A 27647-nucleotide genomic window follows, 5' to 3' on the forward strand; every position below is an offset into this window, starting at 1 on the left:
TGGGGGGAGGGCGGTGTATGTAAGGAGCTCCCTGCCCCCAATGCTCTAAGGCATCCCCGTGCGCCTGCCCAGGTGAGCACACACGTGCCCACCTGAGCCCTCTCAGGTGAGGATATTCAACTCCCTCCCCGCCTTCGGGTCAAATGCGCTTGGAGCAGGCAGGTTGGGGCCTGGACCCGCAGTCTTTCTAGGTCATGGACGCAGACCAGCTGCTGTCCCCGCCTTGCCCTTCACCTTTCCAAGCCACTCCCTGTGCTGAGATGCTGGAGGAGGTGCTGAGGGAGCAGTTTGGGACCCGGCCCCAGTTAGCAGCCATCAGCCGGATGAAGAGGCAGCCATCCGGCACCTACACCTCCACGGAGGACTTGAAGGAGGTGCTGGAGAGGCGGCAGGTGGCCAACGCCAAGGAACGGGAGCGGGTGAGGGCTCTCCCGCTGGACGCCACAAGTCACCTCCTCCTCAGCCCTTCCCCGTCACCTCCTTGCCCCCAAGAATCAAGTCGTCAGTTTCTCACTTCCTTTACCCGCCCTCGGTAGAGTCTAGGAAATAGAAGGGGGGTTGACTTCCTGGCGCCCTGCCCTTTCCACTTGCACTTTAGGTAGCTTAGAAGGTCCAGAACTGTCTGAAACTAAGCTTTTCATTTCTATGACCAGCCTAGCCCTTCGATACCCAGAGCACCAGCTTCAGATACCTCAGAAAGAGTCATGGACACTGCCCCACCTTCCCTCATAGTCCTTGATTTTGCTAGTTGCTCACACGTAGCTAAGGGTCCGGCGAGTCTGGGACAACTCTCACGTTGGCAATCTGAGAGCGCTCAGAAGTAGCTCCCAAAAACTGATATTTCTCAGAAGTATTGATAGATACTCTGTTTCTCTGGCTACCCGCCCTGTCATCCCTAGTTCTGAAGAACCACTGTTACCATTGCTGGAGTATTTTGTTAGCTAGTTTAGGAAGAGTGGGAGGGAGAAGGGTGTGGGTGTGCAAACGTTTCCCAGAATTTCCTTGGAAATAGTTTACTGTGTGGGCTTTTTTTTTTTTTTTTAAGAGTTTCTCAGCCCACAGAGACTTTCACTTAATGCTTACTCTGGCTGCTAGTGTTCTGATAGCCTTCTGGGTGTGTTTCCGCCATAACTCCCCTTTCCTCTCTAATTCACCCCCACAGCAAACACTCAATGAAATTGAATAGAGTAGGCTATTATATTTCCTTTTATGGAAATAAGTAATCCTATGGCAGCAATCCTACCACATCTTATGGGGGCAAATGAGAATGGACATTTTTTTTTAACCAAGTTGTTTCCTTAACCTGTCTGGAGTACCTGGTCTGAAAACAAGAAGGACCCCCTAAGTAAGGTTTGGCAATGGGATACAATATTATCCCAAGGTCGAAATCCTTGGGGAACTAGCATGGTCATGCTCAGTCACTTAGAAGTTTTATATCGTACTCCAGGGGCCATGTCATTTTCTTGCATCTGTTTGAACAACTTATCTGGAAATGGTCATATTAACTTTCAAACAGCACTTACAGATAAGTTATCTGGGTTAGACATTAAGAGTTATGAGGGCTTGGGTGGCCTCTGCTACAAATGGGTTTGACACCCAGATGCTTACTCAATCTGCTTCCCTGGGTTGTTTTTTTTTTTAAACATTCATTTTAATTAGTACCTAGAGATACTCCATTCCCACCCCACTTTGGAAAGGAGAAAGAATGAGGTGAGAGGAAGAAAACCAAAAAAAAAAAGATTCCCTTCTTTCCTGGGGATAGGTCCACTAAGGAGAGCATAATAATTACTGGATATCAAAAATAAACATTTATTAAGTGCCTACTATGTGTCAAATATTGTGCTAAGTGCTGGGAATACAAAAAGAGGCAAAAGCTAGTCCCTGACTTCAAGGAGCTTACAATTGTCTCTGAAGCTATGGGGGGGGGGGGGGGGGGAAGAAAAACTTAATTTTCAACAAACTGGGTTTTTTCTCCTTAGGGTTGCTGTGGTTCCATCTGTATGGATAACTCCAAGTGTGGAAATTCCTTCTAGCCAAAGCATATGGGAAAATGTAACCTAGAAATTACCTATGGTACTTAGAGGTCCAATAACTTGCCTGTGATAAAACAGCCAGAGGGAGGACTTAAGCCCAAATTTTTCTGACTAAGACTGGCTCCCTAAGATTTGTGTCAAACTGCTGTTCTCAACTAGAACTTAAGTTATAAATGTTTTTAGGGGAAAATGTAAAAGAAAAGAAGTTGAAGGATCAGCTTGGAATATTAGAAAAGGTGAATTTTTTAAAGATCCATCTATGGATTTTCTAGTGCTAGAACAGGATTCTCTGATTCAAAATATGGGTCCCTGTTTTTGTGGTCTGAAATAGATGTCTTACCACACTGTCATGGGTTATTTAAGAAAACCTTTAAAATATCTCCTATCTGTTGTGGTCTGGGGGGCTGGGAACCCAGAAATGAAAGTGTACAGAGGGGTCTACCTTGAAAGAATTCAACCACTCAAGCCTTCCAGTCAAAGTTGAGTTTATTGTCATGCCAATAGGATTGGGGAGATTCTAAGAAACTACAAAATTTAATAGGGGTAAGATTGGTGTACAAGAAAAGACAGAAGATCTGGATGGGACTGAGGAGTAGTAAATAGCCTGAGGTAGGCAAGGTGCAGACAGTGAAAGGAGTTGAGTGGTCAGAGCTACAGTGAAAGAGCAGTCAAAAGGATTACTGAGTATCTAGGTAGGTGTGTGGGGAAAGTTCAGGGGCTGTGTTGCATTCAAAGCCATGGTCTTTTCCTTTTAGGGGTCTATGGAGAATCCCATAACCCTATCACTTTCCTCTGACTTGGTATTTACCAAGTATACCTTTGGTCTATGATTTGATATCCTGAGTGGACCTTCTGACCAAGAGAGTAATATCAATATTCTGAGTACTTTTCAACCCTTGGTTCCAATTCCTGTGATTTTCCCCCCAATAGTATATAATTTATTTGAGGCCTATATCTTTATGCTTCCAATCAGGATTAATTGTTAAATGAGCTGCTAAGACTTGCTTTAAACTTTTTATTTTGGTTTATTTACCATTCTAATAGACTCTGAAGGCAAAGTATTGAAAATACTCAAGCTCCAAGTGTTGGGTTTTTTTTTCCCTTTCCCCCACAGATCTCACATAATGCTTTATTTAATACCTCTCTGAAATATTCTAAAAGTAAGTCCAGATTCAAATTTCAAAAAGGTTTTGCTGTCACATATACATGTGAAAGACAGGAATGTGACTAGGCTAGTATGAGAGACAATGACTTTGTACATAACCCTCTCTACTCCCATCCCTGCATTAAGCTTTGCCTCTATGCTTACTAATACAAATGAGAGAGAGAGAGAGAGAGAGAGAGAGAGAGAGAGAGAGAGAGAGTAGAGTGAGTTTTGGAATTGAGAAAATTCAGGACCCTGAACCTTACATCTTATGACAATTGTTAGACAAATAGTCCCTTTCTGTGTTACGATTTAACATACTCTTGCCTTCAGAAAGTAAAAATGAGGTATATGGAAGCTTTGCTGTAGATTAGAATGATGTTGCTCACTAGGAAGTTCAATTTAAAGAGAAACATGAGGATCTGGGCACTGGATTAGCTAGGAATGTATCTGTCACTTCTTATAAAAGAGTAAATATCTCCTGTTAGCGATGAGAAGCTGCCTAGTCAAGACTATGAAAATTGAGTAAAACCACTCATTCCACTAAGGAAAAAGTCAGGAAGTTGTCTCCCAGCCCCCTCTCCCCCTCCCTGCCTCACCACTCACCAAAGACAGACTCTTGCTGAACCATGGTTGAGTGAAGGACTGCTGATTTTCTAAAATGTGTGTGTATTTGTGTATATATGTGTGTGTGTGTATGAAACCTTGGGGCTTTAACCTAAAAGAGTATAACAGAGCTCATTCTTTTCTTTTTTTTTTCCTTCTAATTAATTAATTTATTTTTAGTTTACAGCATTCAGTTCCACAATCCCTCAAGTTCCAAATTTTCTCTCCCTCCCTCTCCTTTCCTCTTCCACCTGCCATGGCAGTATGCAATCTGATATAGGTTTTACAAATACCTTCACACTAAACATTAGTCAAGTTGTAAAGAAGAATTCTAACCAAACTCATTCTTTTCTTAAAGATAACTTACTAGCCAAAGACTTCAAGCTGAACAAAAAAAGCTCAGAGAAGAGAAACTATAGTTACATACCCAGCAGGTCTTTTAGTTTCTGGCAGATATGAAGTGACAAATGAAGATTATATGTCAAGAGGGGCACCTGACAGTGTAGGCCATACTCCTAGTGGGAAAGGATGATATCATGAGAAAATGTCAATGACTTTGCCTCATGGAAGGTATGAATTGCCCTCCCATATATGTATTCCATACTCATTCCTACATGAAAACATGTGTTGCCTACATGTGTCCGTTCTTCCCACTGGTGTGTATAGCTCCAGGGTTATGGAAGAGATGTTTTATTTTTCCTTTTATTTCTGTATGTCTATTTTCTATTTGTCATTAAATGACATACCTTAGGTTAATCATGTGCCCTAAATTGACTCTTTAAAGTAAACATATCTATGAGGAATACCTTGAACCATGAGTAGCCTTGTCTGAGGGACCTACTATTCAAGCTGAGGGGTACCCCTAGGTAATACATATAGTATTGCTACCTGTTTGTGGTTTATATTCCCATTTTAGTTTGCAAGTTCCATGAGCTCAGCTCCATTGTCTTCTCTCAACTTTGTATTTCAGCTAGAAGATTCTATACATAGTAAATACTTAATGTCTGAATTTTGTTTTCTAGATAAAAAATCTAAATCGTGGATTTTCCAAATTGAAGGCCATTGTGCCACTCCTTCCCAAAGACAGGAAACCCAATAAAGTTGACATTCTTAAAACTGCAACTGAATATATACGCCTTCTACGTGAGATCTTAGAAGATACCAAAGACTTTGAGTTAAAGGTATGACAATCTCAAAATGACAAAGACTTCATTGTCTTTTTTTCTCCCTCATTTTACTTCTAAGCTATGTTTCTTTTTAAAAATTACTTGATATAATCTATTTGCGGATCACCTCCTTTTATCTCCTGCTTGCCTTCCTGTCACTCTCTTCACACCCAGGGCTAGATGGGAACAGGGGTTCATACCAGGATAAAGATAAGCAAAGCACAATCTATGATGGGTAGGATTTTAGGGGAAATAGGAAATTTTTTTATCCCTTAATTTTCCATTAGGAGAAACAGACCCAGAAACAGTAAGTGATTTTTACTTGAGGCTATGGACCTACTTAATGGCAGAGATAGGACTAGAAGGGAAGCTAGTGGTGTTGTGGACAGAGTGCTAGGCTTGGAATCAGGAGTTCAAATCTGGCCTCAGATACTCACTAGCTGTGTGGCTCTGGCCAAGTCACTTAACTTCCTCAGTTTCCTCATCTGTAAAATGAGCTGGAGAAGGAAATGGCAAACCTTTCCAGTATCTTTGCCAGAAAGCCCCAAAATGGGGTCATGAAGAGTCAGACATGACTGAACAACCAATTTTTTTTTTTTTGCATTTTTGGTACTATCCATAAATAAAGCCAGATTTAAATATGTGAATTTTTCTTTAAATGAGTGGTGAAAAATGCAAAATTTGTCTTAAGGGTTTTTTTTTTTTTTTCAAAATTAGACTCAGCTGGGAATGAATAGCATCTCTAGTTCCTAGCCCACTCCTTCATGGTACAGTCTAGGAAGGAATACTGGCTTTGGAGTCAAAGCTTGAATTTGCGTTTTTTGTAACTTATACTCATTGTTCCTGATTCTGCCTTATGGGGCCAGACAGAAAAAGTCTAAACCCTCTTCCACACAGCAGCCCTTCACATGCTTAAACAGAGTTGCCAGATCCCCCACTTGGGTCTTCTCTCCTTCCAGGTTTTTTACCCATTCCTTATATCCCATATGTCCTTTCATCATCCTGGTTACCCTCTTCTAAATACTCTTTACTTTATTATTGTGCCTCTTAAACTAGGCTGCCCAGCACCGAAAACAATAATACTAATGTTTGATTAGTTAAAGCACAGCAGGAATAATGCCACGCTGCTCTTGGAAACTGATACTCTTAGTGCAGCCCAAGACCACATTAGCTTTTGCGGTTGCCATATCACAACACTGATTCATAATGAGGTTCCAATCCGCTAAAACATCTAGATGATTCCCCCCTAGACACACAGTAACTAACCATGCCTCTACCGCCCTGTATTATAAAAGTATATTAGTAGAAGACTTTGTATTTTGTTCCAAATTATTTTAATTTTATCAGATTCAGCCTTAAATTCTAGCCTATCCAGATCTTTCTGGACCCTGTAATCTAATGAATCAGCTTTCCAGCTAGACGTTGTCATCTAATTCTGAGAATAGTATCACAGAGGCAGTTAGGTGGAGCAGTGGGTGAAATGCTGGGTTTCAGGAAGATCTGAGTTCAAATTCAGCCTCAGACGCCAGCTGTGTGATGGGGCAAATCACTGTTGCCTCAGTTTCCTCATCTGTAAAGTGGGGATAATAAATCGTGAGGATAAAATGAGATATTTTAAAAATGCTTTGCAAACCTTAAGGTACTACATAAATGCCAAATATTATTGCTGTTGTTATTTATTGGTCATTAATTTAAAATTAAATGTGAGCTGGAGGAAGTATTGCTAGCTCTACTCTTGAACTGGTGAAAATTCAGAATTGAGGAAGAGCCATTAGCTGGCTCCAGATCTGGACTTCACTAGTGTCATATAATAGCTTAGTGAGGCCTTCCTCAGCCTTTACACAGTGGCACAGTCTTTTCCTAATCTCCAGTTCATAGCAGCAGAGAAACCCAAGAGAGCTAGGTAACTGCTCAGTCCTAGGGACAATTCTCTTGGCTCCTCCATGCCAAAAGGAACCAAAATCACTGTATCAATAAACAGCCCAGCACTCAATTGCCTTTTTAAAAAATAATTCTTCAATATTTCCACACTAGCATAGTAAACTGAGGGGCTGATGTGAGTTGGCATGTTTGTTGGGCCAAGTAAAATTGAAAGAGCAGTTTCTCCTGTCCCCTTCTTCTTCTTTGCTCACATACACGCATTGACAGATTCCATAGTCTTCCTTGGTGTTTTGATTTGCTTGTTGTTAAGGACCTTACACCTTATCTGTGGAAAAAAAAGCCTATTTAGGAGGCTGTCCATGTGTCCATGGTCCACATGCTGAATGATAAAGGCCTGAAATAAGTTTGTGGTAGGGAAAAAAGGGCAAGGGGGGAATTAAAGAGTGTCCTGCATTTGGAGTTAAAGGACCTGGGTCCAAATGCTTGCCTGAAATGACAAAGTATGTTATATCCCTTCTTTAGGCACCCTCAGAGGTGGAGAACCTGCAGCCTCAAGGTCATAGATGGCTCTCTAGGTCCTCAAGTATGACTGTTTGACAGAATCCAAACTTCACAGAACAAATCCCCTTAATAAAAGGGTTTGTTCTGCAAAACTTGGACTCAATCAAATGGCTGTACCCAAGTACCTAGAAGGCCACATGTGGCCTTGAGACCACAGGTTCCCCACCCCTAGCAGCCTATGAAATATTCTATAGAAGCTTGCAGCAGGATTTTTACTTTCTATCAACTACAGTCTTTCCTTTGTACTACTATAACTAATGACTTACTTCTACTGTCAAACAAGTTGATCCTTTTAAAGTATGTAGCAGATTTTGTTGTGTTGTTTTTCAGTCATGTTTGACTTTCATGACCCCCTTGCGGGAATTTCTTTTGTCTTTTTTTTTTTTGGAGGGTGGAAGGCAGGGCAGTTGGGGTTAAGTGACTTGCCCAAAGTCACACAGCTAGTAGGTGTTAAGTGTCTGAGGCCCAATTTGAAATCAGGTCCTCCTGACTCCAAGGCTGGTGCTTTATTCACTGCGCTACCTAGCTGCCCCACTTGTGGGAATTTCTTTTTTTTTTTTTTTTTAAAGCAATTGGGTTAAGTAACTTGCCCAAGATTACATGGCCAGTTTTTTGTGTGGGTGTTAAATATCTGAGGCTGGAACCGATCTTGGGTCCTCCCTACTCTGGGGCCCGGCGCTCTTACTCACTGCGGGAATTTCTAGACATACAGAAGTGTTTTGCCATTTCCTTCTCCAGTTCATTTTACAGATGAGAAATTGAAGCAAACAAGTTTAAGTGACTTACCCAGAGTCACACAGCTAGGAAGTGTCTGAGGACAGATTTGAACTCATGGAAGAGGAGTCTTCCTGACTTCCAGCCCAGTGCTCTATCTACTTTGCCATCTAGGAGTCCACATAGCAGATACTGTTGGGTCTATTTTAGGGTAGGGAGGAGGGAAGAGTCTTTTTAAGTAATCCACTTGGTGTACTTTAATTGTGCTTTAGGTCTGAAGAGGAGCATGGATTTGGTTGATTTTGTAGCCAGTAGACATGACCAAAAAGTAACCTGTCTTGTATCATTTCCTGATTCTTCGGTCAATCTTTCCTTTGCAAACCTGGTATTTTTCCTATCTTGAGCCATATTTGTTTCAGTGGATATTTATTGACCATTTACATTGTGTAAGTCCTTTTGTAAGGGTTGTAAGGTTGGGGTTTAAAAATGACTGTATCTGCTTACATGCTGTATTGTCCCCTTCCCAACAATGGAATATCAATTCCCTGAGGGAAGGGACTGGTTTTCATTGTCTGTAACCCCAGTGCCTTTCTCATAGTAGACATTTTACTAGTAAGCTATTGGATTGGAAGGAGTTGTCCTTGCCCTAGGTGTTTATAGTCCAGTAGAAGATAGTATAAAGAAGTAGCAGATGATATAGTTGGCTACATGTAATGGAACTGGATTATGGCAGACTTTGAATGCCAGCTGGATGTGTTAGCATCTGATTGTGGAGGAAATATTAAAAGTTTTCTAAGAAGGACCAAAGCATTTCAACAAAGATAATTTCTGTTGCATTATTTTAATTTGAACTGCACATTTCCATAGGGTTGGAATCAATTACCATATTTTAAATAATTATAACTTTAAATAGTAAGAATTCAGATAAATGAACATTTCAGAGGGTTCATTATTTGCACTAATTGGGACCTATCTGTATGGTAGTTGAGATAAAATAGATATGAAAACTTTAATGTGACACAAAAAGAGATTACAATAAAATAAGATTTTACAGGAATTGAGCAGAGAAAGAGGGTTTTTATGTTTGTTAGGGAAAGCTTCATTGAAGAGGTAGGTCTTAAAGGCTATTATTACTCATAAACTGCAGCTCTGATTGTGCATTCTTTCCTGAAAACAAACAAAAACTTCCAGTGGGTCTTATTGTCCAAACTCTTTGGGATCCATTACATTTTGTGCATCCTATTTTTTTTTTGGACCAGGCACATGATTTCATGAGTATATGGAGCTCCTGATGAGAAATTTCCTGTGCTAATGCAGATCAATTGATAAACATTTATTGCCCACTTCCTATGTGGAAGACACTGCCCTAAGCACTGAGGATACAACTATGAAAAAAGATAGCCCTTGTTCTCAAGGAGCTTATAATCTAATGGGGGAATACAACAAACACAAGGAAGCTGAAAAGTGGGGTGGAGTGGTGTTGGACTTGGAAGCATGGTGGAAAAAGTCAGAAGTCCCAAAATAGATTAGCAGCTCCATTTTGGGCCCTTTTCTCTTTTCATTCTGCATTATCTTCCTTGATATCAGTTTCCATGGATTCAATTATCTCAATGAAGGCGATTCCCCAATTTATATATCCAGCTTTGGCCTCTCTTCTGAGCTCTAATCCCACATCACTAACTGCCTTTTGGCCATCTCAAACCAGATATTCCAAAAGCATCTAGAACTTATGTCCAAAATAACTCATTATATTTGCTTTCCCTAGCATCTCTATTACTCTTAAGGGAAGCATCATCCCCCATTTTAGTTGCCTAGGATCAAAATCTTGCTGTTATCCTTGACTCCTCACATTCACTCCACATATCCAGTCCATTGCCAAATCTTTTCATTTGTACCTTCACGATGTCTCTTGTATGTGCCCTCTTCTCTCCATTCACACAGTCACTGTTCTAGTTCATGTCCTCATCACCTCTCGCTAGACTATTGGAATAGCTTCCTGACAGGTCCCTTTGCCTCAAGGCTCTTCCTTACTCCAAGCTACTATCTACTCAGCTGCATGATTGTGATTGTTCTGAAGCCCAAGTCTGACCCTGTCACCATCTCCCCTTCACCCTCAGTTATCACTCCAGGATCAAATATAAATTCCTCTTTGGGGACACTTATTGTGCTTCATAATCTGGCCTCTCCTTGCTTTTCTTCTGTTTTATTTTCCATATTCTCTGTGGTCTAGCTCCACTGGTCTTCTCTCTGTTCCTCAAACATTTTCCATCTTTGTGCCTTTGCACTGCATGTTCTCCATTCCTGGAGTGCTCTGCCCCCTTACTCTCAGTTCTGGCCTTCTTAAAGACAAGAGGCCCTTTCCAGTCCTTTGCCCCCACACCTCAATTCCCAGCTACTAGAGACCTTCCCTTTGGGATTACCTTCTCTCCACTCTGGATGTCTCTCATGTGTACTTATTTATATGTTTTCTCCCCCATTAGACTGTGAACTTCTTGAGGGCAAGACTCTTTTTGCCTTTCTTTGTATCTTTAGCACTTACCACAATGCCCAGTACATAGTACTGATAATTGGTTGTTGACTAACTATACATCTTGTAGTATCAAAAAGTTGCCCGAGGTTAAGTGCCTTGTCTATGGTCACCAAGCAAGTAGACATGTCACAAATAGGACTTGAAACCCAAGTCTTCATGAATCTCTAGACAACACTGTCCACTATACCATGCTACTATTTCTGAAATAGTCATGCCTTGACTTATTCCTTTTTCTAGAAATTCTCATTCATCTTTGTCTAAACCTCAGACATCCTTTATAGACCAGAAGCCTTTAATGAAGCCTTCCCTTAGCTAAAGCCTCTGAGCTTTCCCAGGTAGGAATAGTCCCTAATGTCCCATGATAGTTTCCATTCTATTTTACTTGATCTTTCTAAATAGACAAACATTTAACAATGTTCAAAGATAACTAGGTGGCACAGTGGAAGACCTGAGTTCAGATCTGGCCTCAGACACTTACTAGTTGTATGTCCCTGGGCAAGTCACTTAACTCTGCCTCAGTTTCCTCATCTGTAAAATCAGCTGGAGAAGGAAATGGCAAACATTCCAGTATCTTTGTGGAAAAAAACCCTGGGCAAGTCACTTTACTCTGTCTCAGTTTCTTCATTTGTAAAATCAGCTGGAGAAGGAAATGTTAAATCATTCCAGTATCTTTGTGGAAATAATCCCAAATGGGGTCACAAAGAGTCAGACACAACTGAAATGAATCAACAACAAAACAATTATGTTCAAGGCATTGTGCTAGTGAAATAAAAAGACCAATTCCCGACCTCAAAGAGTATACGTTCTTTTAAGGGGACATATTATACACACAGTAAAATATACTACAAGGTAATTTTGAAGGGGGGAGAATACTAGTGCAACTGGGAGGATCATGGGGGGACAATCTGTGTGAGGAAGAAGATGTGAATGATCAATTCAAGAAATAGCTTGAGGACTAGTTTAACTGGAAAGTGAAGATTGTGCAAAGGAATGTGGAATAGGCAGGAAAAGCAGGTTGTATAAAAATTGTCAAAGGTCTTACCAGTCTAAGGCATTTGTAATTCATCCTCCAGGGAGGGACAGTTTTTGAGTGAGGCTAGGGAAGAGACATGGCTAGATTTGTTTCTTAAGGAAATCGACTTTCATAGAACTGGCAAGAGAAGTTCAAGAGGGAGACCAATTAGGATGCAATTATGTAGGTCCAGCTGAGAGATGATGGTGGCCATGTGAATGAAGCAAAGGTAGGAGTATACAATTGATTTGATACAGGGGATGAAGTAGAGAGGAGAGGTCAACATGATGATTGGGTATATGAGAGGATGATGGTACACTAAGAAAAGATAGGAAATGTTCTTATCTAGGAAAAAATCCTCTTGATTGTATTATGGTGGTTTTTGTACCTATCATCTCCCTTATCACATTATAAGTCTAGTAGTGGTAACGAAGATGATCTGGAGAAACAGATTGAAACAAGTAGTTATAAGCTTAATGAGGTTAAGTGAGAATTTTTTCACATTTTTTAGTCTAGGCAAGAGGTAAAGAGGAAGTGAACTAGGATTTTTGCAGTGGGAGTAGAAAGGAAGGACGGGTTGGGGAAAGATTACAAAGTAGACTTGATAGAATACATGTGTAATATACATGTAATAATACATGTGTAAAGAGAAGGAAGAATAAAAAGAAAACTGGACATTGGTGACCTGAAGAAGATAAGAGAAAGAGTTGGGGGTGTGAATAAGACAAGTTTGGTTCTAAACATGTTAAGCTTGAGATGCTGCTGAACGTTCTTCTGGAGGTGACTGGTAAGCAGTGTGTCTGGAGCTTGCAAGAAAAGAAAGAATTAGTTTTTTTATGCTATTGTAGCCATTTCTTTGTGAGAGGGCAACAGCCTAAACAAGGACACATATGGAAATGTGATAGGAGAAATTGAAGAGAAAGTTCAAAGAAATAAAAGAAAATTACATGAGAATTGCTGGGATGGGGGAGAGAGAGGGAGGGGAGGACAAATCAAAGATAACAACTTTTCCAGAGTAGAAAAAAATGGCATTACAGCTGACAGATGGAGGAAGTTGGGAGAGAGAGCCAGTTTTGAGAGTGGGTGGAGGTGATAGTTTCAATTTCAAACATGTTTAGTTTGAAGTTATAGGAAATTATTTTAGAGGATACTTGGAGATTTGGAAATTGTCTATATTGAGATGATTTCTGATAGCATAAGAATGGATCCATCTCTCTGAAGGAGAAACCATGAAAAACACAAAAGAATTACTCTTTGGGAAATATCTTATGGGGCAAGAAAATTCAATTCAATGCAAAAGCATTTATGTTAATTATATGCAATATACCATATAAAGATAAGCAAGACAAGTTTTTTTTTTTCCCCTAAAGAAGCTGGGAAAGAGAAATGCATGGAGTTTGTAGTCAGAGAACCTGCATTGAAATAAATACTGGCTCTGCTTACCATCTACATGGCTTTGAATGAGTTCATTTTAAGTCTTCTAGCCAGAGAATAGAGAATTTCCTAGGCAGAAGTCTTGAAACATAACCCTCCCTACCCCACAATGGAAAAGGGAGAATTTCTTAGGCAATACCAACCCAAGGGTTTGGTATGAATTTCCAAAATCGAGGGTTCAAAGATCCAGTCTTCTATCAAAAGGAAAATTTCCTGAGTTAAATTCCTTTTGCCAAGAGAGAAAAGTATTCTTATACACATGATTCCCAGACTGCAGGAGCAGAGGTAAGGAACTTGGGTCATAATATAGAGGAGCAGTACAAGTAGACTTTTCATTCTTCTGTTATATTTTTATATTAATTATTATATCACATTAATATAGTTACAGTGAATTGTTTGGACAGTGCGGATCTGGTGGGAAGTGGGCTACCTATCTAGCAGCCCCAAGTGTGTGATCCTTGCAGGAGTGTTAAAGCCATCAGAGATTCTCTGGCTGAAAGCAGGGCACACTGGAATGTTGCCATATTGCCTGCCAGTCACCCCAAGTCAGCCTTACTGAGGGGAGTCTAAAATGTGGGGCAGTGATATGAGTTTGGAGGATTTTACAAATCCTCCAAAAGAAAGTAGAAAGTAGAATCATGTGAATGAGAAGACTATGAACTTTTTACATGGACTATTGTGAGTCCTCTTATATTCTTTGCATTTTCTTTGGGATATGGAATAAAGGTTGTCCTGTATCTAAGGAAGTGTAATAAAGGGTACAAGTAACTTGGTGGATAGGAGAACTGTTTCTCTTGCCTCCTCTCTACTGCTTAAAGTTAAAGGAATATGTAGTTTTAAGTTTAACTGAGAGATAAGGCAAGTCACATTAGATGGCCTTTATCATCCTGAAAATGTCCTGCATTTTTAGACCATGTGCTTATATAGAATCTGAAGAACCCCTTTACACACATTTGAAAATACTTAGGCATACTGCTTTATATTCTGAGATTTCCCAGAAATAACTCTGAGTAGGGGCATGAGCCAAAAAGTTGTATGTGATATTGGATCCAGTCAATGTAAGTATGGAGTTTCAGGCATGGACTCCAAAAAGGAGGGACACAGATGGAGAAGTTCCATGAGTCCAAAAAGGTAGAATAGATCACTTCTGGCCAAAGGGCTCATGGAAGACTTTGTGAAAGAGATAACTTTAAAGGATAAACAGGATTTGGTCAGGTGAAGACAGAAACAAAAGTACTCAAGAGGATGGGGGAAATTATTTTAACAAAAAGGATGATGTGAATAAAGGCATTTTTTAAAAAAGGAAAACAAAGTTGAGGAAATTCTGAGTAGTCCATTTTTGGCTACAATATGGAGTATTTAATAGGAGACTAATATGAGATAATAAGTCTGGGAAGGTAGCTAGTAGCCAAATTATGAAGGGACTTGAGTGTTAATGTAAAGAGTTGGATATTTTTGTTGAGTATGAGGGAGTTAATGGAAAGTTTTTGATCAGCAAAAGTGATCAAATGGCCAGAATGCTATGTGCATTAGGAAAATTAAGCTGTTACCAGTGAAGAAGATATATTAGCAGGGCAGAAAAGACTGGCAAAAGGGAGACAGGCTGGTGTTGCAACAGTGCAGATTAGAGGTAAAGAGAAACTGATTTAGGAGGGTGGCAGCCAGACTCGAAAAGAAGGCATGAATTGGAAAATTAGGTGGTCAATGGACTTGATGCATTCCTATATTTCAAGAGTAATTAATTGGAAATGATCATACTGTTTAAAATATGGATGGTAAGATAATGGAAAGGTTTAGGTAGAAAAGATAAATGAAGAATTTGGTTTGGGACATGTTGAAATGTTTTAGAGCATGAGGTGTAGTAGAGGGGACATCAAGTAAAGATATCTATAAGTGAAAGGAAAAGCAAGTCTGCAACTTGAAAGAACATTTGGGGATAGTGATACAGACTTATAAACTGTCTTCATATAGGTGAGGTATTAGAATGGATAAGATCACCTAAGAGGTTAGAGTAGAAATGAAAATGAGAATGCAATCAAGGACTAGGCTTACTTAGAGAGTGGGAGGAAGAAAAGGAAGCAAAGGAGATAAGAAGGAACTATTAGAGAGAGAGAGAGCATGACCCAAGAGAATGTGTTAAAAGAAGCCAAGTGGAGAAAAAATATCAAGAAGGAGAGGGGGTGGCCAATGGTGTCAAATGTTGCAAAGATATCAAAGAGAATGACAACTATGAAAAGACAATGGATATCACAAGGTGATAATTGGTGACCCCAGAAAGGTTTCTATAGAATTGAAACAGAAGCCAGATTATGCAATACATGTAAACTATTTATTTTCCTACAAATTTGATAGTGAAAGTATAGATGGGTAGGTGTGGGGAGGGTGGTTATAGAATGAAAAGGGGCGACCTTTTTTGGATGAGGAAGCCAAAGGAGAAGAGGTTAAAATTCTAAGAGAAAATTTCAATGAGTGCTGAGCAAGTTTCCAAAGAAGTAAAAGGCAGTGTAATCAAGGGTACAGGTAACTTGGTGGAGAGGAGAACTGTTTCTCTTGCCTCCTCTCTACTGCCTAACGTTAAAGGAATATGTAGTTTTAAGTTTTACTCAGAGATAAGGCAAATCACATTAGATGGCCTTTATCATCCTGAAAAAGTCAATTATATTTGATGAGGGGAAAAAAGTAGAGTTGATTTGAACTGAATAGATGTATGTAGGTTATGTAGCAAGGGGATAAGATATGGAGATTGTGATGGAAGTTTATAAAAATAATCATTTACCTTTCCCTTGTATAAGTCCAGAATAAATAGTAAGCCTAATCAATACAGTTTTACAAGTTTTCCAAAAGCCAGAATTGGCAGTCTAGGAAAACGAGTATTTCCTTGGCTGAGTACAATTGACAGAAGATAAAAGGAATGAAGTGTTCTAGGATGTAAGTATATAGTCCCTAAGGTGTCAACAAGGACAAAGTATTGAAATTTAGAAGATAATAATAGCATTCACTGAACTTAGCACCTAGTTAACAACAACAACAAGAAGTTAAAATGGGAAATTTCCAGCTAGTGGTTTCTTCTTATCACCCTTCCTGACAGTAACCTTCTTAATGGTGGCTTCCAAGTCTCTCGAGTTTCCCCCCTCTCCTCAAAACTAACATACTACAGGCACCAAAATTGGTAGTTTAACTTCAGTCTTGGGTTAGTGCAAAGGCTGACCATGCTAGTCAGGCTTGGTTGGAGAGACAAGTGAAGCCAGAACAGGTTAATAGACTGAGAAAATAAATAAGATGGGGATTGATGAGCCACTGTTCATAATAGAGATAAAAAAAAATAGGTTGATAGGAGCATGAGATTTAGAGCTAGAAGGGACCTCTGATATGTTTGGTACAGGAAGTCAGTTTTCTTTGACTCTTCTTTCTCTGTCATCCCTGCATCCAGCTAGCTGTGTTATTCTGCCTCAACAGCAACTCTTCTCTGCTTTTCATTCATATGGCTACCACCCTGATTGACACCTTCATCATATTTACTTAGGCTGTTGAAATGTCCTCCTAAGTGGTCTCCTTGTCTCTAGTCTTTTCCTACAATTGCCAAAATGATTCTTCTAACATACAGAACTGACCATGTCATTTCCCTGCTTAGTCCCTCACTCAGATGAACTCCCTAGTCTGTCATTTAAGAATGCCTATAATCTAAATCCAATTTACCTTTTATAGCTTTATTTCCCATTAATCACTTTGAGACCTGATAAGCTGCATCCGAATGGACCACTAGTTGCTCCTAGTCAGTATCTTTTTTTTAATTCAATTTTTAATTTATTAATTTGTTTCCTTTTAGTTTACAGGATTCAATTCCACAATTCCTTGAATTTCACATTTTGCCCCCCTCCTTCCCCTCCCCGCCATGGCATCTTATAATCAAGTATAGGATCTGTAAATACTTTCACATTATACAATGGTCAGGTTATAAGGATGGATTATACCAGCTGGAATGAAAAATGGTAAAGAGGACATAAAATCAAATAAGAGAACTAAAAAGATCAGGTATTTTGCTTCCACCTGGATATAAATTTAGTTCTTTCTAGTTCTTTCTCTGGATGCACGTTTTTCTCTCCATCATGCATCTTTTGGGGTTGACTTATATCCCTGCATTGTTGAGAAGAGTCCAGTCTATCAAAGTTGGTCATCACACATACGTTGTGTCTGTAATTGTGTACAAATTCCTCCTGGTTCTACTCTTCTCACTCAGCATCAGTTCTTTTAAGCCTCTCCAGGTAAATATGAAGACCGCCTGCTCCCCGTTTCTTATAGCGCAATAATATTCCATAACATGCATATACCACAACTTGTTCAGCCATTCCCCAATTGATGGACACCCCCTTAATTTCCAATTCTTTGCCACAACAAAAAGAGCTGCTATAAACATTTTTGTACATATGGGTCTTTCTCCCATTTCTATGATCTCTTTGGGATATAACCCTAGGAGTGGTATTGCTGGATCAAAGAGTATGAAAGTATTTATAGCCCTTTGGGCATAGTTCCAGATTGCTTTCCAGAAAGGCTGGATCAGTTCACAACTCCACCAACAATGCATTAGTGTTCTAGTTTTCCCACATCCTCTCCAGCATTTGTCATTTTCCTGTTTTGTCATCTTAGCCAATCTAACTGGTGAGATTTGGTACCTCAGAGTTGTTTTGATTTGCATTTCTCTAATCAATAGTGAATTAGAGCATTTCTTAATGTGCTTATAGATAGCTTTAATTTCTATCTCTGAAAACTGCCTGTTCATATCCTTTGACCATTTATCAATTGGGGAATGACTTGTATTCTTATAAATTTGACTCAGTTCTCTGTATATTTTAGAGATGAGTCCTTTGTCAGAGACATAGGTTGTAAAGATTCTTTCCCAATTTCCCACCTCCCTCCTAATCTTGGTTACATTGGCTTTATTTGTACAGAAACTTTTCAATTTCATGTAGTCAAAATTATCCATTTTACATTTTATAATGTTCTCTAATTCCTGTTTAGTCATAAAGTCATTCCCTCTCCACAAGTCTGATAGGTAAACTATTCCTTGTTTTAGCAGACTGCTTACAGTATCAACCTTTATACCTAGATCATGAACCCATTTAGACTTGATTTTGGTATATGGTGTTAGATAATGGTCTATGTCCCATTTCTGCCATACTATATTCCAGTTTTCCCAGCAGTTTTTGTCAAATAGTGAGTTCTTATCCCCAAAACCAGGGTCTGGGGGTGTATCAAACAATACATTACTGTAGTCGTTGACTTCTGAATCTCGTGTGCCTAATCTATTCCATTGATCCACTCCTCTATTCCTAAGCCAGTACCAAGCAATTTTGATTACTGCTGCTTTATAGTACAGATTGAAATCTGGTAAAGCTAGTCTACCTTCCCTAGCATTTTTTTTTCATTAATTCCCTTGATATTCTGGACCGTTTATTCTTCCAGATGAATTTTGTTACTATTTTTTCTAACTCTATAAAGTAGTTTTTTGGTAAATTAATTGGTATGGCACTAAATATATAATTTAATTTAGATAAAATTGTCATTTTTATTATATTAGCTCGACCCAGCCATGAGCAATTGATATTTTTCCAATTAGTTAGATCTGACTTTATTTGTGTGAAAAGTGTTTTGTAGTTATGATCATACAGGTCTTGGGTTTGTTTTGGCATGTAGATTCCCAAATATTTTATAATGTCTACAGTAACTTTAAATGGGATTTCTCTTTCTACTTCTTGCTGTTGAGTTTCATTGGAAATATATAGGAATGCCGAGGATTTATGTGGGTTTATTTTATATCCTGCAACTTTGCCAAATTTATTTATTGTCTCAAGCAGTTTTTTTTACTTGATTCTCTAGGATTCTCTAAGTATATCATCATATCATCTGCGAAGAGTGATAGCTTGGTCTCTTCTTTGCCTAACTTGATTCCTTTGATTTCTTTTTCTTCTCTAATTGCTACTGCTAACATTTCTAGTACCAGATTGAATAAGAGGGGTGATAGTGGACACCCTTGTTTCACCCCTGATCTTATGGGAAATGCTTCCAGCTTCTCCCCATTGCATATAATACTTGCTGATGGCTTTAAATAGATGCTACCTATTATTTTAAGGAAGGCTCCATTTATTCCTATACTTTCTAATGTTTTTAATAGGAATGGATGTTGTATTTTGTCAAAAGCCTTTTCTGCATCTATTGAGATGATCATGTGGTTTCTGCTAGTTTTATTGTTGATATGCTCAATTATACTGATGGTTTTCCTAATATTAAACCATCCTTGCATTCCTGGAATAAATCCTACCTGATCAAAGTGTATTATTCTTGAGATAAGTTGCTGTCGTCTTTTGGCTAGTATTTTATTTAGAATTTTTGCATCTATATTCATGAGGGAGATTGGTCTATAATTTTCTTTCTCTGTTTTATCTCTTCCTGATTTAGGTATCAGTACCATATTTGTGTCATAAAAAGAATTTGGTAGGACTCCTTCTTCACTAATTTTCCCAAATAATTTGTAGAGTATTGGAATCAATTGTTCTTTAAATGTTTGATAGAATTCACTAGTGAATCCATCTGGCCCTGGAGATTTTTTCCTAGGGAGGTGACTGATGGCTTGTTCAATTTCTTTTTCTGAGATGGGATTATTTAAGTAATTTACTTCCTCTTCAGTTAATCTGGGCAACTTGTATGTTTCTAAATATTCATCCATTTCCCTAAGATTGTCAAATTTATGTGCATACAATTGGGAAAAATAATTCCTAATTATTGTTTTGATTTCCTCTTCATTGGAGGTAGATTCCCCCTTTTCATTTTTGATACTCATAATTTGGTTTTCTTCTTTCTTTTTTTTAATCATATTGACTAAGGGTCTATCAATTTTGTTGGTTTTTTCATAAAACCAGCTCTTGGTTTTATTTATTAGTTCAATAGTTTTCTTAATTTCGATTTTATTAATCTCTCCTTTAGTCTTCAATATTTCTAGTTTAGTATTTAATTGGGGATTTTGAATTTGTTCTTTTTCTAGGTTTTTTAATTGCATGCCCAATTCATTGAGCTCCCTTTTCTCTAATTTAATCACGTATGCACTCAGGGATATAAAACTTCCCCTAAGAACTGCCTTTAATGCATCCCACAGATTTTGGTATGTTGTCTCATTATTATCATTCTCTTGAATGAAATTACTGATTGTTTCTATAATTTCTTGTTTGACCCACTCATTCTTTAGGATCAAACTGTTTAATTTCCAGTTAGTTTTTAGTCTGTCTTTCCCTGGCCCTTTATTGCATATAATTTTTATTGCATCATGATCTGAGAATGATGCATTTAATATTTCTGCCTTACTGCATAGAATTGTGAGGTTTTTATGCCCTAGAACATGGTCAATTTTTGAATATGTGCCATGAACTGCTGAGAAGAAAGTATATTCCTTTTTATCCCCATTCAGCTTTCTCCAGAGATCTATCATACCTATCCTTTCTAAAATCCTGTTCAGCTCCTTAACTTCTTTCTTGTTTATTTTGAGATTGGATTTATCAAGTTCAGATAGGGGGAGATTAAGGTCTCCCACTAGTATAGTTTTGCTATCTATTTCTTCCTCTAATTCCTTTACCTCCACCTCTAGGAATTTGGATGCTACACCACTTGGTGCATATATGTTAAGTAGTGATATTGCTTCATTCTCGATGGTGCCTTTTAACAGGATATAGTTTCCTTCCTTATCTCTTTTAATTAGGTCAATTTTTGCATTTGCTTTATCTGAGATAAGGATTGCTACCCCTGCTTTTTTTACTTTAGCTGAGGCATGATATATTTTACTCCAACCTTTTACCTTTACCTTGTGTGTATCCCTCTGTTTCAAATGTGTTTCTTGTAAACAGCATATTGTAGGATTATGATTTCTAATCCATTCTGCTATCCGTCTCCGTTTTATAGGAGAGTTCATTCCATTCACATTTACAGTTATGATTGTTATCTGTTTCTTTCCCCTCATCCTATTCCTGCCCCTGTTAATGTTCGTATTTTCCCTCCCCTCTCCCTTCCTCCCCTTAATAGTTTTCCTTTTGACCACCGCCTCCCTCAGTGTTCCCTTTTCGGCCCCCCTCCCTTTTCCTCCCCTTTTCCCCTTACTACTTCCCTCCCTACAAATCACTCCCACCCCCCTTTTGTAACCCTTTCCCCCTCCTACTGCCTGTAGGATATTGTTATACTTAATGAGGTATGCTATTTTTTCTTCGCATCAAGAATGACAGGAACAGATCTCATGCGAAGCTCCTCTCCCTCCCCTCTTTCCCTCTAAAATGATGTGTGTTCTCCTTGTTTACCTTTCTAAGTCACTGTTGCTTCTCGTAATTGGAGGTTGAATTTTCCATTGAGTTCTGGCTTTTTTATCAAGAAGGTCTGGGACTCTGTTATATCATTGAATGACCATCTCTTTGCCTGGAAGAATATGCTCAGTCTCGCTGGGTATGTGATCCTTGGTTGTAATCCGAGCTGTTTCGCCTTCCTGAAAATTGTATTCCACTGCCTCCAATCTTTCAGTGTGGAGGCTGACAAATCCTGCGCAATCCTCACTGTGGACCCTCGATATTTGAATTGTTTCTTTCTGGCCGCTTGAAGCATTTTCTCTTTTATCTGGTAGTTCTGGAGTTTGGCCACAACATTTCGAGGATTTTTCAGTTTGGGATCTCTTACAGCAGGTGTCCGGTGGATTCTGTCAATTTCTATTTTCCCCTCAGGTTCTAGTATCTCAGGGCAGTTTTCCTTAACGAGCTCTTGGAGAATGTTGTCCAGGCTCATTTTTTCATCATAATTTTCTGGTAGGCCTATGATTCTCAGATTATCTCTCCTGGATCTGTTTTCCAGGTCAGTTATTTTTTCTTTGAGGTATTTTACCTCTTTTTCTAATTTTTCATTTTTGTTGTTTTGCTTGGCTAATTCTTGGTTCCTCATAGAGTTATTTGTTTAATTCTGGTTTTTAGCAAATCATTTTCCTTGGTTAATTTTTGAAGCTCCTTTTCCATATCATACACTTTTCTTTTTAGAGAGATGTTTTCCTCATTATAATGTTTTTCGAATTCTGCTATTTTCATTTTGAGCGAATTATTCATTTTGTCTTCTATCTCTCTCATTTTGCTTTCAAAGTTCCTTTTGATCTCATCTAGGAGAGCCTTCTGTGCTTGGGATCCATTCCCTGTTGAAGTCTCAGCTGTGGGTGTGGAGTCCACAGTGTCTCCCTCTGAGGTTGGTTCCTCCCTCTGAGAATAGTAGGACTCTAGAGTCTTTGTCTTTGTAGTCTGCTTTTCTACCCATTTTGAGGCAGTGTCCTAGCCACGCCCTTCCTCTAGGATCCCAAGCCTTTACTGTAGAGGGTTTTGCCCTGGGGCAAGAGTTACTATATTTTCAGGGTCAGAGGGGGGGTTTGGAGCAAGTGGGGTTCACTCTGCCATCCTTGTCTTTGGAGGTCCTGAAAGGGGCTTGTTCTTTCCAGTCCCAGCCCTTTGGTGATAGGCCTGGTAGTGGACCTTATGGTTGGTGGGAAGACTTGCCCTCCGAGTTTATCAGGCCCCTTCCAGGCCTGCGTCCACCACGCCTTCCCGCACAGGCCGCTGCGCCGTCGCCCGCTATTATTCCTTATTAGAACTTGTCCTTCACATCTATGTATTGATAAATCTGGAAACGGCCACAGCTGCTGCTGATCTGGAGTCCCTCTGGCTGGAGGCTGGTCAGGCCTGCCCTGGGGCTAAAGCCTCGGGTGGGGCTGGGCTCGGCTCCCAGAGCGTTGAGCTGGCCGATTCCTGCCAGCCTGCCAGGCTGTTCTCAGCGGGAGGTTAGCTTCTCTGTGTCATTTTGTGGGTTCTGCAGCTCCAAAGTTTGTTTAGAGTCCCTTTTTTACATGGATTGGGGAGGGTGGAAGCCGGAGCCGCAGGAGGGTCGTGCTTCTACTCTGCCATCTTGGCTCCGCCTCCTCACTATCTTTAATCTCTTTCCTACATAAACTTGTACAAGCTACTCTCCCCAAATCTAGAATGGACTGCTTCCTCATCTCTACCTTTAAAAATCCTTCTCTTCCTTTAAGGCAAAGCTTATTTGCCACCTCTTCCATGAAGCCTTTTTGCACCTTCACAGAGATTTGCTCCCTCTCTTCCCCTCTCCTTCTCTGCCTGTAAGCTTTGGTTTTTTTTTTTTTTTACTTGTCTGAGTATATATGTTATTCTCCCAATAGAATATAAGTTCCTTAAAGGCAAAGATTATTTTGTCTTTGCATCCTCGGTGCCTTAGGAGGTCGTTAATGAATACTTATTAAATTGAGTTGGGTTATACCACATGACCTCTGAGATCCCTTTGAGGATATGAAACTTCAAAATCTGTCATTGTACTTCTAGATTTCAAGAAAGAGAGAAATAGGATGATGGCATGAAATGCAATTAATTTTTTTGAAAGGATGGCAGATTGGAGTATATTTGAAGGCAAAAAGGAAGAGCTGGTAAAGAGGGAGAATTTGGGCCTGCTGGAAAAGGAGAAAAGTCAAGTTTGAACTTAACAACTGGAGATTTTATGATTAAAAATACTCAGACCATTTACCAGAACCCTTGAATTTAGGTCTCTGTCATTTTTTTGCTCTAATCAGAATCATAGTAACATTGATTCTACAGTGAAGTTGGATAATTATACTGAATAAATTATATGGTTTGGCTCTGACACAGGATAACTACCTACATGTGGGTAGGCAGCTGTATTTTAATTTTCTTTGATTCAGGCTAAATCTTAAGTAGAAGGGCTCTCATGGTCTGTGGCAAACCTTTAAAAAATAATGTTATCTGTCCCACACAGTGTTGAACTTAATGCAGTAGCAGATGTCTAGAAAAATGTTCCTAGTTTGCAGAGCTGCCAGTGTAAGTGTCCTTATACTTTTGTTTATATCCCCTAGTATCACCAAGCCTTTAAATATTCTCCTTAAAATCTTTAATCCAAAGGCAACATAATGAAACCCATCTATTAAAAACTAATCAAACAAAAAGCATTTATTAAGTGCTTGTTATGTTTGATACTGTGCTAGGTCTAATAGACACAAAATAAAATAAAAAAATAAAGTCTTTGCCCTTGAGGCACTTACACTCTAAGAGGAGACACAATATATGTACATAAATAAGTATATAATGGAAAGAAAATGGAAGATGTGCATGTATATACACTGTATATATCTATTGTAAATATTTCTATGTATATATATGCATATGTGTATATATGTATTATATACACATATATAAGACTGACCATTTCAAATGAGAGCAATTTGCTGAAAACTGATAATCTCTTTGTGGAATAAAATCTTTCAAAGTGTTTAGGAGAAATGTAGACTTCTGAAGATGAGTTAGAGAACTGTCTTTCAGATGAACGTACTGAAAGACTCTATTTGAAGGTCAAGCAATGAGTGAGGTAATGATGGCTTCAGCATATTGTCCATTAGATCATTTTCATGTGACCATTTTTAGATTTTTAAATGTCACAACTGACAATTATAGCTCAAATAACTGTTTGGGGACTTGGGGGACTGTTGGGTTCATACTTGACAGGTAGATTTTTTTTTTTTATTTTGCCTCATAAAGATGAGTCACTGTCTAAAATGAGTCACTCATTTTGAGGCAGTGGAAGATCTAAGAGCCACAGGAGAAGCTATAAGGAGAGAGAAGTAGTAGGGAGTGTAAGCTGAGCACTGGGGGAGTCACAAGAAGCCAAGGACAGAAGACAGATGGTTTTCAGCTGAGCTTTCCTATTCTTCAGTTGCTTTGCTGGGAGTATGTTGATTAGAAAAAAGGACTGCTTTGTTGACTGGCTAGATAAAGGTTGAAGCAGCTGCCCAAAGCAAATAGCAATAGAATTGAATCCTGCTCAGCAGCTTTGTGAAGAACCTTTGGTGCCTTATTGCTCTTGTGAGAGAAGGTGTCTGTGCGGCCTGGGCTCTTTGATTTTGAGGAGGGGAAAGGGAGAATAACAAACTTAGTGTCTATTTTGCTCAGCTTGGAGCTTATTGGACAAATATATGCTGATATTTGCAAATCTGAGGAGCATGGCTGTTCTTTGACTTGAGTAACTAACTTGTAACTGAAAGAACAAAACATTTTTCTCAGCATCCAATTAAGGGGATCCAGGGATAAAAAGAGCTTGTCACTGCTTCATTTACTTAAAAGCTGAAGAGGAATGGCGTTGTTCAGCAGTAGAGTGGTGAGGAACTGAGGAGTATCAGTGTGATGTAGATAAAGACACATGTATCAGAAGTAGCTTCACATGGGTGCAGATTATTCCTAGGGTAACAAGAGCATAAGACCTAACATCCAGAGTTGTGAGTTGACTTAGGCTGATGGGTTTTCTGTACTTTTGTGACTTTGCTAAGTTTTCATATGTTCCCACTCTTTCATGGACTGTGTGCCTTGATGGGACATGACCCAGGTTTATGAACAGGCAGTGCTTTGATCTTGCTTTTGCCTTTTTTTTAAATAAATGTTATGATTATTCTTTTCTCTTGTCATTTAGTATGTAAATGTTTTCTGTTTGAGTTAAAGTTCTCTTGGTGACTGATTTCATGTAAATGGGAAGCACACCAACGGGGGCTCAGAAGCTATAACAACAGCTAGTAGAAGTGTATTCTCTACTCTTCTCCCCCAATACATACACACATACATCAGGGTTACCCCAGGAATCTGAGCGGTTGTGTCAGTATAGTATACCTCTTCCCATCCCCTCCCCCCTCAGAACTCTGAATTACCCACATAAGTATAGGCTAAAACAAGTCAGTTTAGAGAATAAGAAACAGGGTGTCAATTTGATGTATACAAACATAATGCACATGTATATTATCTACTTCTCATACACATCTATATGAAAATATTAGTATCTTTGTATATCTATGTATGTTTCTTCAAGTAGGTTTTATATTCTTTGAGGGCAGTGGTTGTCTCTATTCCCCCTCTCCCAGTCCCCAGCTCAGTCTATACAAAAGAAATGCTTAAAATATGCCCAGTTAAGAAAATAAACAGATTATTTAGCCATTAGTTTTAATTCTATGGAGATCAGAATATAAACTAAGGAACTAAGGTTTTTATCTAGTATTATTCCAGCCTATATCAGTTAGTCTCTCTCATCAGAAAGAGAACCTTGCAGTTACTCCAGGTGTCAGTTTTCCCATCTTTAAAAGAAGGATGCTTGACATTTGTAAGTCTACATGATGTTCCTTGAGGTGGTGGTTTTTGTTTGTTTAAAACACACATGCCCTACCTTCCTCCCCCACATTTTGGAATTCTTTAAATATGTTATTCTATAAGAAACAATGCTGGGTTTTTAAGACTATTCCTACAGATAAGACATCATGAAGTAACAAGATAGCCAGTCTTTCTTTAAAAGGCAAACTTATGCCCTTCCCATCTGGTACAATTTCAGACAAATGGGACATACTCTACTCTTCCAAATCCCCTGGAACAAGGTTAATTTTTAAATGCTGGTACCCAGTCTGCCTGTACATCTTGTCCCAACCACAGCAACAAAAAAGAAAAATGGCATTTTTGCTAATAGCTGTCTGACCTTGGAAAGGTCATTAAACTGCTCTAGGTCTGTCTTTCCTCATCTAGCTCTAACTTTCAAAGCTCTAATGTTCGGGAAATTCATGGCATTAATTAATAATTAGCAACCAGGTCTCTTCTGATTCTGAGTCTAGTACTCTCCCTTGAAACCATAGCCCACAGAGGGAAAAGTGAGGGGCACCAAAGAAAATTTTATCTCCTTCACAATTTTGTCATTTCTTTTTTTCCTCTTTCAAATTTTAAATTGTGCTTCAATTCTTTCTTTCCTAGGGTATTCAGGCAAACTGCTAACTGTTGCTGTATCCTAAAGACATCTCTGTGCTAAGTAAACAAGTAAGTGACCATTTAACACCAAAATATTTACTTAGGTTTGCAGATGATTTCCAAGTAGTCAGCACTATGTAGCTGCTCAATGGTAAATCTCATCCTTCTCTTCCTTACCATCTTCACCATCCGTGTTAACTTATAAAGTATTAGAGCATGGAATCAACAGTATGGGAGTCAGTCTTTATGAAGGGAATTGCAGGGCTGATTGATTGACTTCACTGTTTACTTATCCCAGTATTTATTTTAGAATTCTTGGGCTGTGGACCTCAGTTTCCTCATCCTCAAAACAGTGGTGTTGAATTAGATGAGCTCCAAGTTTCTGCAGTTCTATCTTTCACATAACAACTTTTGTTTCTAATGTTTTGATATCCCTAGTTGGGCGCATTAGTGAATAGTAGTGTAACATTGCTAACAAGCCTGGTCAAAACTTATCATTGATTTTTTCACTCTCTCTTTCAGACTGCTCAGAACTTGAATGTGTACAGTGCTCTTCAGCTAAGAGATCAATAAAATCTTTTTGTTTATTTTGATACTCTGATCTATCATTTCAGTGTTTTGGGTTGCAAAATAGAACCCTTTGGCACTTTCCCAACTTCTGAGATTTGTCATTTATGAGTTTCTATAAGTCTTCAATAAAGATGTATCCAAATACA

The 27647-nt window shown here is 38.9% G+C and overlaps 1 protein-coding gene across 2 annotated transcripts; it reads left to right on the forward strand.

The window, feature by feature from the left end:
• Positions 1-27647, forward strand: FIGLA (folliculogenesis specific bHLH transcription factor). Of its 2 annotated transcripts, XM_069075953.1 has the most exons (4): positions 1-419; positions 4806-4964; positions 26938-27000; positions 27454-27647. In XM_069075953.1, the coding sequence occupies exons 1-3, from the start codon at positions 195-197 to the stop codon at positions 26956-26958; spliced, it is 405 nt and encodes a 134-aa protein (XP_068932054.1). In that variant the 5' UTR covers positions 1-194; the 3' UTR covers positions 26959-27000; positions 27454-27647. The 2 variants fall into 2 exon arrangements, 1 of the variants encoding a protein (XP_068932054.1); XR_011166046.1 differs by lacking the exons at positions 1-419; positions 4806-4964 and adding an exon at positions 11659-11876.

The sequence above is a fragment of the Petaurus breviceps genome, unplaced genomic scaffold (genome assembly GCF_028583685.1).
Source record: "Petaurus breviceps papuanus isolate PSGF00001 unplaced genomic scaffold, PetGlider_PUasm1.0 90919, whole genome shotgun sequence".
Classification (NCBI taxonomy): domain Eukaryota; kingdom Metazoa; phylum Chordata; class Mammalia; order Diprotodontia; family Petauridae; genus Petaurus; species Petaurus breviceps.